We start from the raw sequence: 11,725 nt of genomic DNA on the forward strand, positions 1-11,725 counted from the left end.
TGTGGCTGCGCAAAGTGGGAAAATCCCTCAATCATCGGGTGGTTATTTTGGAGCAGTTTTAGCCGAATAAATTCTAGCTGAAAGAGTTTGACGGATCTAAACTTATCTCCACGGGCGAATGAGGAGCGAGGAAATAATTTCTCACCTAGTATACATAATCCACAAGCAGAGTGGTAAATTTTAATTTTTCTTTGTGTTACGATGTATATTTTTGTGTATTGTATTTGTATTGGCACTCATATACTCCACAGGGGGTACCGACCAGATATAAATTTTACATGTTATGAAACAACAGTCAGTTGGAATATGCCGAGTTTTGGTGTGTTGGATCATGGTGGTCCATCCGGGAGTCAGCATCAACAAGATAATATGCATCATGGGATATCAACACATTATGATTTGTAAGTGAATATGTAAACTTATATGTATTGTTTGGACCAATTTGAGTAACTCATTATTTCTTTAGTTGTGCAGTGAAAACGAGCTACTTGATGGTCCTGTCCTTACTCAATTACCCGAAGATGACGTATTTAATCGAGATCTGGCAGATACGCAGAGTTAGGAAGAGAATTGTCACGACCCAAAATCTAACCATGGTCGTGATGACGCCTATCGTGTTACAATGCAAGCTTATTTCCCAAAATATTACTACTAAATCGATTATAAGAATTTAATAAAATATTTCCAACATTTGAATTTTTCATAAACTAAATCAACCCTAAATATAATTATAGAAAATAGGGAAACAAGCCCCAAACATCGGGGTGTCACTAAGTCATGAGCGTCTAAAACTATAAATTAAGATATATAAACTGTCTAACTGTCCAAAAGAAGAAATGACTAAAGGAGTAACAAGGTCCTGTGGACGCTAGCAACTACCTTGCAATCTCCACAGATAGCCGGCCTAAACTCAATGATCGCCGTACTCTAACTCACCTGGATCTACATATAAAGTGCAGGGTGTAGTATGAGTACAACCACCTCACCAAATAACATAAATAACTAAGGAACTGAGCAGTAGTGACGAGCTAAATAAAACAGTCCAATTATTTATTTTCACAATATAGAAATAAACAGGTAAATTCCATAACTCAGTAAATGCCACAAAGAAGTTTAACAGATAAATGCAGTAACAACACAAATAAATACAACCTCACAGCAGTGTCACTACTTCACTCATCACTCGCACTCAGCACTCAACACTCAATACTCTGCGCTCACTGGGGGTGTGTACAGACTCCGGAGGGGCTCCCAAAGCCCAAGCGCTAAGCACAGACAACTCACGTGCCATCATATCGATACCTGGATCTACACGTGCTACGCGGACAACTCACGCGCTATGGTATCAAAACCTGGACCGACATGGTCAACTCACGTGCTACGCGGATAACTCACGCGCTATGGTATTAATATCCTCACAACCAGGCCCTCGGCCTCACTCAATCATGTACCTCACTAGCCTCACCATCATCAACAAATAAGGGAACACAACCCACATCAAGTATCAACATATTAGCAAATAATTTCTATGACTGAGTACAAATAATGTGAGCATGAATAAAGCCTAAGCATGATCTCTAACATAAAGGCAGACAAGTTCAACAACAAGTAACTACGTAAACACAAATGATGGCCATGAGGCCTCACGTGATAGACCAAGTCTCAATCCCTTGAGGTATACACCCACACGCCCGTCAACTAGCGTGGGTTTCAACTCCAAACAGTCACGTGATGTCAAATCTCCAGGTTTATACCCTCAAAGCCAGAGTTAAAACTGTTACTTACCTTAACAACGTAAAATCCTACTCCGGGATGCCCTCGTCTCTGGACTCGATCTCCAAAAGCTCCAAATCTAAACCATAATTAGATTAATACCATCAACATAGGCTAATGAATCAAATTTCACAATAAAACAACAATATATGCCAAAAAATTAAAACCGGCCAAAACCCGGCCCCCGGGGCCACATCTCGGAACCAGTCAAAAATGGCAGAATTATAACCTTCGTCCTCTCCCGAGTCAAACCATTTGAAATTTATCAAAATCGGAGTCCGTTTGGTCCCTCAAATCCCTACCTAAAACTCTCCAAAACTCAAGCCCTAACTCCCTCAATTTCACTTTGAATTCATCAATCAAATTCCAAAAATGAAGATGGATTCATGAAATATAACCAAAACCGAGTAGAGAACACTTACCCCAATCCCTATGGTGAAAATCACCTCCATCCTAGCTCCCCAACTCAAAATATGACCGAATAAATAAACCTTTATTTTATATATTTTTCTGCCAGCTATTCTGCCTCGTTTCTCATTTCAGACGATCCTGAAACTTGCCTTTTATGCCTTTAATGGATTCCTTGTGAAATTCTAGTCAAGTTAGGCTTTTGAATAACTAAATTTGACCTTATAATGAAGGAAATATGTAGGTTTTAATATTTGCAAATAGTGTAGATTGTTAAATACATCATCAGTGGCAATTGCGTAATTAATTAATCTAACAAACCTCGTAACCTAATTCTTAGTAAAATGACCATAAAATCCTCATACGATGTCCATATTCGACGATTCTTTTTGCTACGGGTCCGTAATTACGATACGGATCTAATGATTCAATCAAAAAGGAAATCAGAGCTCATTTTCTTTCAATATGATATTATTTATGCTTGAAGAAACGACGTCGAAACATAAGAAAGACGAGCGCTACACAACCCAAACCTATCCAAAACTCACCTGAGGCCCTAGGGACCTCAACCAATAATTTCAACAAGTCATATATTACTACCTAAACTTAGTCGAACCTCCGGAACACCCAAAACAATACCAAAATACCAAATCAACCTCGAATTCAAGCCTAAGAACTTCTAAACTTCCAAAATTCGTCAACGACGCCGAAACCTATCAAACCACATCCAAATGACCTCAAATTTTGCACACACGTCAAAAAATGATACTACGAACCTACTCCAACTTCCGGAATTGCATTTCGACCCCGATACCTAATTTTTCACCGCCGACCAAAATCGCCAAATTTCTAACTTTCACCAATTCAAGTCTAATTCTACCACAGACCTCCAGATTACATTCCGGACACACTCCTAAGTCTAAAATCACCAAATGAGTTCGTTTATTCATAAGTCAACTTCCGGTTGACTTTTCTAACTTAGCTTTCTAACTAAGGGACTAAGTGTCTTATTTCACTCCAAAACTACTCCGGACCCAAACCTACTAACTAGATACAACTCAACACCGATGAACAACACATAAAGAAGAGGGAATGGGGGAAACATGGCTATAACTCTCGGAATAACTGACCGAGTCGTTACAAGAATAATGATTATGACAAAAGTACCGATGAGTCTGGAGATGGCACACCCTTCCCTAACGAGGGTGATGAGGAGGAGGAAGAGAATACCGAACCTGATTTAACGAGGGAGCATGCTCCACCTCCCGTTAGACCAAGAGTATACGAGTCCCACGTGTCGTTTCATTCAAGGCATATTCCCTATCTTGATAATTTTCCAAGTATGTCGGATGTGGATGCCCTCACAAGGGATATTGACAAAATTAGGACAACGATGTGGGATGCTGTCAAAGGGAATACTTTTTCCTGATAAGGCACGCCTAATTAGGGCGGTGAAAATGTACAGCGTAAAAGAGTGCCGTGAGATGATGGTATGGGAGTCATCTCCGGATATATACAAGGCTGTTTGTCGTAGATGGTTTACAGATTATAATTGGATGCTGCGTGTGAGGAAGAAAAAATCAAATATGTGGGTTGTGGGTAAATACATTGGCACCCACAATTGTGAAATGGACACATTCAGCGGGAATCACTTTAACTTGGATGTTGACTTGATTTCTCTTATATTGATTCCATACATTGAAGCCTCCATAAGGTACAAGATCAAAGAGTGTATTACATCTGTCCACCAGGAATATGGGTGTACCATTACTAAAAGAAAGACATTTCTCGGGCGCAAACGTGCATTTGAAATTGTTTACGGTGACTGGGATAAGTCATTTGCATCTCTACCCAAGTGCATGGTCGCATTGCAACACTTTAACCCCGGGACTGTTGTTGAATGGAAGCTTGAGCAGAGTCCGGGAATAGCATAATATATATTCAGATACGTGTTCTGGGCCTTCAAATCATCAATTAATGGTTTTGTGCATTGACGGCCGGTAATATCCATAGACGTCACTCATGTCTATGGAAAGTATGATATTAAGCTGTTGATCGCCGTTGAAGTAGACGCTAATGGACAAATATTTCTCCTAGCTTTTGCTATTTGTGCCAATGAAAGCCAAGAGACGTGGACGCTATTTTTGAACCACTTGAAGGAGCACGTTGTCAAACAACGTTCAGATATTTGTCTAATATCTGATCGGCATGGCGGTATTTTAATTTATGTACAGCATTTGCCTGAATGACAGGAACCGTATGCATACCACAATTACTGTGTGAGGCACTGAAGGCCAATTTCCAGAAGGCACATCCCAATAAGGACTTGCATGATTTAATGTGAATGTCTGCAACTGATCACCAGGAGTGCAAATTCAGGAGGCGCATGGAATCTATCAGGCAGGAAGACGAAAGAGCCTATCATTGGTTGATGCGACATGAGCTTGACAGGTGGACATTCCATGTGGATGGTGGCAGACGATGGGGAACCCTAACTACAAATATGTCGGAGTCTTTCAACGGGTTATTGAAGTATGCACGTGGATTGCCTGTCACTGCCATGGTGCGGGTGTCATTCAAATAGATGGCAGAGAGGTTTGTTGAAAGGTATAGAAGTGCATCAGAATTGATAGAGAGGGGTGTTGAATTTATGCCAATACCAATAAAAATATTTGAGAAATACAGGAGGCGAGCACATTGGCATTCATTTTTACAGTATTGCAACGAGCGAAATATTTTTGAAGTTCGCACCGCTATCCATCAAAATCGGGGGAATAATACACACACCATAAATGAAGCCAGCAGGTTGTGTTCTTGTGGGAAATGCTCCATCTACCATATGTCGTGCTCACATTCCATGAAGTGCTTTCAACATACAGGTTTCGTGACAACCCGATACGTTGATAAATAATATAGTGTTGCTGCATACTTAAACACCTATAGTGGACAGTTGCAGCAAGTGGGTGCTGAGCATTATTGGTCGCCGGAACTATTTAAAATGGTGCGTAACACGGAGTATTTGCGTAAGCTACAAGTGTAAAAACGAATGCATATACGGAACCAAATGGATGTTGGTGATACCGTTTATGAGTGTAAATGTGACATATGCTCGCAAACAGGACACTACCGTCGTAAATGTCCTTCAGCTAGTTTGGGTGTCGGTGGTAATCCTTCTCCTGGTGGAAGTTCATCTAATGTGCCCAATAATCAAGGATACATGTAGTGTTTTTTCCGTTATGTGGTTGTAATAAGTGTATGTGCCTACGTTATGTATTTTTTTCTTGCCTATAAATGACTAGCGCATTTTAGTTATTATCTACGCTTAATCAAAACAAATAGCAAAACTTTTCATAAAGTTTTCATTCTTCTTGCATTAACAAATGTTTGGACGCAATGACCAACCAAGGTGCTATTGTGGCAAACGGGCGATTATGAAGACATGTTGGTCTGATGGTAATGTTGGGCGCAGATACTGGACGTGTGTATACAGGTTTGGAGGCAATGACGAAAATCATTGTATGTTTGAGGAATAGTATGATGAACCCTGTAAGCACCTAATTTTTGACTATATTTAAATTTTTACTACCTTCTACTATGTAAATATTTTTAGAAATTTAATATATATATTTTTATCTTTGTTACAGTTTTTTAATATAGGGTAAGAATTAAAATTAATTTAAAAGGTCAAATTATTATTATTAGTATTATTTTTATTTTTTTATCTTTATTTTATAATAAATTAAAAAAACCAAAAAAACTAAATAGTTTTTTAATTTTCTGATGGGAATAAAATAATAGAAAAATTAAAAGTATGGAATCAAAAATTAAAAGTAAAAGTAGGTGAAAATTATTTTTTTAAAAAAGTAAAAGAAAGTGGAAAATTAAAAAAATAAAAGTAAGATAATGTGGAAATTTTAAAAAATTAAAAGTAAAAGAAAGATGAAATTAAAAAATAAAAGTAAAGGTAGCTGAAAGTTCTTTATAAAAAAAGTAAAAGAAAGTGAAAATTTAAAAAAAGAAAAGTAAAATAAGTGGAAATTAAAAAAAGAAAAGTTAAATAAGTGGAAAATAAAAATAAGTAAAGTTAAAAAAGTGGGAAATTAAAAAATAAAAGTAAAGAAAAGTGGGAAATTATTTTTTTTTTATAAAAGAAGAAAAATGGGAAGTGGGAATTCCTTTTAATTAAAAAATAATAAAATAATAAAAATATAAATCTGAAAGAATTCCGAATATTTTTCCTATAAATAAAAGAGAAATGTGAGGAGAAAAGAGAAGAAGGAAGGAAAATATAGAGGAGAGAATTGAAAAAAAATATTCTTCTTCTTCGCTAAGTAAATTTTTACTCGTTTCATTATTTCTTTCGAAAATTCAAGCAATTCATCACCTTGTTTAAGACCCAAAAATGCCTCAAATTCAAGCCTAAAAATATCTTGTGAAGCTTCATTGATAGTCACCTCTCTCACGCCAAAAACCAGCAGTCTCACGAGGTACAGTCGAGTTTTGGTACGGGCTCGAATTTTAGAAGGTTCGTCGCTAGATTTTTTGCTCATCTGCCGATTTGCCCTTGGTTTGGTGTATTTGCTCGGCTCAGAATTGTTTTTGCATTAATCAAGTTCTGAAGGAATTGTTTTGCTTAAAGGTTCATTGCTTATCCTCCCTTTGTTAATTATTTCATTGTTTTGTGTGATGTTCTTATAGAATCATGTTGTAGTTTCTTTTTACATGTTTCAAGCGATTTGTCAACATATTATTTGAATAGGATTTCATCTTAATGAGATTTGCTATTTAGAATTAAGAATGAAGATCTTGCCATATTAATGGGTCATGCGTTGGAGTTCAAGTAAGTGAACCAGAAATGAGTTACCACATTTAATAGGAAAGAAAGAATTAAACATGGGTTGGATTGAGTATAAATCTGTCAGGTCCAATAATTTTGTCACTAGACTAATAATTAGCTCATTCTTCCATAATGGATAAATGTCTCCTAATTTCAAAGATAGAGTAGTAAGTTGTAAATATTTCTAAGTGTGGATGACTTTTCAATACTTTAAATAACTAATATATTTCCCGACTTCCAAATAATTTCCTATCCATAAACTCTTGGTCTTACAATAATTTCAAATTAGTTTGGAAAAATAATATATGTGCGCGTTCACATGACTTAACCAATCAACTTCGAATAATAATAAATGTGTTATTGATTGTGTACACGTACGTGCGACATGATTCTTGATGCCAAACAAAAATGAGTACACGTACGCGTGACTTATTTCAAGATAATTTTTATAAATCTAATCAAGCAATAAAAGCGAACATAGGTAAAACATGAGAACCAATAAAATACAGGTTATCCAAAAATAATATAAGCCAAATGTAGTCAATAAAGCGACCGTGCTAGAACCACTGGACTCGGGGAATACATTACACCTCTCCGGTCAACAGAATTCCTTACCCGGACTTTATTTTCGCAAACCAATAATAATAGAGTCAAATCTTCCTTTGACTAGGGATTCAAATAAATGGTGACTTGGAACACTCAAAAAATCAATTCCAAGTGGCGACTCTGTAAATAAAATAATCTCTACTCAAATTTGTCACTTTAATTGAAAAAACTCTTTAACCCACAACAATCCATAGCATATATATCTTTTGGGACAAAAAGAGGTGTGACAGCTCTGGCGACTCTGCTGGGGACAAGAACCCAGAACCTCTGGTTCAGGGTTCAGAATTCGAGCTTGTAATATGATCTATACTTGGCTTTCTTGATTGTTAATATTACTGTGTTTGTGGGCTTAATGTGCTAATTGCCAATCTTTTACCGCTTTGATATTATTTGAACTATATAAACTGCCTTCTTACGCCTCCCTTCTGAGTCTTTAGAATTTATGGGGCACATGTGCGCGTGGCCCACTTTTCTGTTAGAGGTCATACCAAATAGAATGTGGTTGGATCAGTATAAGGCGATGGTGAGAAGAGAAAGGAGAGAGGTCAGTTAGTGAAAATCCGCAAAGAACACTACTGATCGAAAAAAGGATCTTCACAGTCATTGGCATCGACACAGTCCTGGGCAAGATTTCTCGGTTTCGAGGCAAAGGTTGTGTTGAATTACTGAGAGTCGGTCGATTTGCACAGATCATGCATCTAGTCCAAAAGGCATGTCATGTTCATTGAAGTCCGCATGCACTCTCAGATAAGTCATTCTTTAATTTCTATTCCCTGAAAGGGATACCTCTTGTTTAAACTCATTCCCCATTCCTTTATTGTTTTCTTTGAATCCCTTTCGGTATAACTTCGTGTCAAAATAAGGCAAAGATAGGATGGTAAGACCGATTATAGGCTCTCGTTTGAAGTGAACGCATACATTGAAAAGGCACCCAAGCTCGGCAGGGGCATCATGTCAACCCCGACTGGCCATGGCGGTCGATGCTTAGAAATCAAAAACTCTCGAAAGGAGGAAATCAAATTGAAAATGCCTACAAGGCAAAATGAAGTTGAATAGGTTAAGTCCCAAGTGGCTAACCGTTTTGGCAACGTTTAAAAAGCCAAAGGTTCCCCAATGCTCTGAAATTGAAGGTTTTGGAGGAAAGAAGTTGAAAGTGAAATGCCACAAAGGCAAAATAAAGTTGAAAAGGTTAAATCCCACGTGACCAACCGTTATGTAAAAGTTTGAAAAGTCAAAGGCTCCCCGAAACCAGAAATGCATGTGGTATTCTAGAAACATCTAGTGGAATGTTGAAATCATCATCAAAAGAACATGGGCACAAAGCCAAGTTGCCAAAGACATCAAGGCCACAATCCGACCACCACTTTTAAAACTCACAATTTTTCTTTTATTTGAAGTAGGAACAAAGCAGTGCAGAATGGCGATTCATAAAGGACGAATGTCACCAAAGGTAATTTTCGCAAAATCTCCATTTTCTTTTATTTTCAGCATGCATCACTCATAGCAGGCTTTTATATATAGATTAACCCAGGTAGAACCTTTTCGCCTAGGAGGATCTAGCTCATAGTTCCGGGTAGAAGTACTCTTCGTCCAGGCTTGTTTTTCATAGCTTAACCCAGGTAGAACTTTTTCGCCTAGGGGGATCCAACTCATATTTTCGGGTAGAAGTACTCTTCGCCCAGGCTTGGTTTTCTTAGCTTAATCCAGGTACAACCTTTTTGCCTAGGGGGATCCTGCTCATAGTTCCGGGTAGAAGTACTGTTCGCTCGGGTTATTTTACGTAGCTTAACCCAGGTAGAATCATTTCGCCTAGGGGATCCAGCTCATAGTTCCGGGTAGAAGTACTCTTCGCTCATGCTTGTTTTTCTTAGCTTAACCCAGGTAAAACCTTTTCGCCTAGTGGGATCCGTATCATAGTTTCCAGGTAGAAGTACTCTTCGCTCAGGATGTTTACGTAGCTTAAACCAGGTAGAACCTTTTCGCCTAGGGATATCCAGCTCATAATTCCGGGTAGAAGTACTCTTCGCTCAGGTTGTTTTACGTAGCTTAACCCAGGTAGAAACTTTTCGCCTAGTGGGATCCAGCTAATATTCCGGGTAGAAGTAATTTTTGTCCAGGCTCGCTTTTCGTAGTTTAACCCGGGTAGAACCTTTTCACCCAGGGGATTCATTTTTATTTCAGTAATACATGGCACCAACCCCTGGTTACATTTCTTTTCCGTAATACAGGGTGCCATCCCCTGGTTATAATTTCTTTCAGTAATACAAGGTACCAACCCCTGATTACATTCTTTTTCCGCAATATTGGGTATCAACCCCTTGTTACATTTACTTACCAGTATCAGGGTAAACTAATCCCTAGTCACTTTTCTAATATAGGGTCTCCACTCCTTAGTTTCTTTCATTTTAGACATAGGGTCTCCATTCCCTAGTCTCTGTTTTCTTTTAGGTAGACCATTCCCGACCTTTAATTGTTTTCAATTAAGAACTAGTTTAGAATTTTATTACAATAACTCATGAAATATTTCTAGTGCAAACTGGGTCAGAAAAATTTCGTTTGTTTTGGTGTCTGAGTAGGTTTTACCTCGATGCATAGGGTTCAAGATGGCCAAAAGAATAAGTCTTAATTTAGAATAAAAGAAAAGAAAAAATAGGTGAATCCAAAATGCAAAAGCAACTGAAAAGATGTGGAATGCTCAAGACATGATGAAGCCACGAGCATTGGAGTCCCATTTTGATTAGAAGAAGCTATAGAACAATGAACTAGCACCTACAGCTAGCGAGCATCAAGGTTTAGATCAGAGTCTGTATGAAGAACCAGTCAAGACTCAAGATCAAGTTTCAGAAGACTCATAGATAGGAATCTTGTAACTCATAGCTGATAGGTTTGTTTAGTTTTTTTTTTTATAATAGCAGGATCGCGGACCGGAGCCTCGATGGAACCTCACTCGACTCCTCAACTCATCATTCCACCATTCTCCTTGAACTACACGTGACCTAATTTCCCTATAACCCGGGATATATAGGCAGTCCAAAACCAGGACTCGGTTACACCCTATCTTTTATTTCTTTTCCTTTTGGATAAGTGTTTGGTAAACAATAGTCACATGTCTCACCTAATCTTTGCCTGAAAACTCTTCATGTTTCCAAGCAAAGAGGGGCAGCTGTGAGCACCTAATATTTGACTATATTTGAATTTTTACCACATTCTACTATGTAAATATTTTTAGAAATTTAATATATATTTTTTTAATTTTGTTAATTTTTTTAATATAGGGTAAGAATTAAAAATAACTTAAAAGGTCAAATTAATATTATTAGTATTATTTTTATTTTTTTAATCTTTATTTTAAAATAAATTTAAAAAAAACGAAAACAATAAATATATTTTTTAATTTTAGGATGTGAATAAAATAATAGAAAAATTAAAAGTAAAAGTAGGTGGAAATTGGTTTTTAAAAAAAGTATAAGAAAGTGGAAAATTAAAAAAATAAAAGTAAAATAATGTGGAAATTTAAAAAAATTAAAAGTAAAATAAAGATGAAATTAAAAAATAAAAGTAAAGGTAGCTAAAATTCCTTTTTAAAATAAGTAAAATAAGTGAAAAATAAAAAAAGAAAAGTAAAATAAGTGAAAAATAAAAATAAGTAAAGTTAAAAAAGTGGAAAATTAAAAATAAAAGTAATGGAAAGTGAAAAATTAATTTGTTTTATAAAAGAAGAAAAATGGGAAGTGGGAATTCCTTTTAATTATAAAATAATAAAATAATAAAATATTAAAATAAAAACAAAATAAATCTGAAACAATTCCGAATTATTTTCCTATAAATAGAAGAGAAATATGAGGAGAAAAGAGAAGAAGGAAGGAAAAAATAAAGGAGAGAATTGAAAAAAACAAATCTTCTTCTGCGCTAAGTAAATTTCTACTCGTTTCATTCTTTCTTTCGAAAATTTAAGCAATTCATCACCCTCTTTAAGACCCAAAAATACCTCAAATTCAGGCCTAAAAATACCTTGTGAAGCTTCATTGATAGTCACCTCTCTCACGCCAAACACCAGCAGCCTCACTAGGTAAAGTCAAGTTTCGGTCCGGGCTCGAATTT

General features: G+C 36.6%; 1 protein-coding gene across 1 annotated transcript; it reads left to right on the plus strand.

Moving 5' to 3' along the window:
• Positions 1-3,530: 3,530 nt before the first annotated feature.
• LOC138899098 (uncharacterized) lies at positions 3,531-5,404 on the plus strand. Its single transcript, XM_070185215.1, has 5 exons — positions 3,531-4,098; positions 4,195-4,409; positions 4,547-4,744; positions 5,138-5,204; positions 5,301-5,404. Exons 1-5 carry the CDS (start codon positions 3,531-3,533, stop codon positions 5,402-5,404), a joined length of 1,152 nt encoding a protein of 383 aa, XP_070041316.1.
• Positions 5,405-11,725: the final 6,321 nt, after the last annotated feature.

Source organism: Nicotiana tomentosiformis, chromosome 9 (assembly GCF_000390325.3).
Source record: "Nicotiana tomentosiformis chromosome 9, ASM39032v3, whole genome shotgun sequence".
In the NCBI taxonomy this organism is placed as follows: Eukaryota; Viridiplantae; Streptophyta; class Magnoliopsida; order Solanales; family Solanaceae; genus Nicotiana; species Nicotiana tomentosiformis.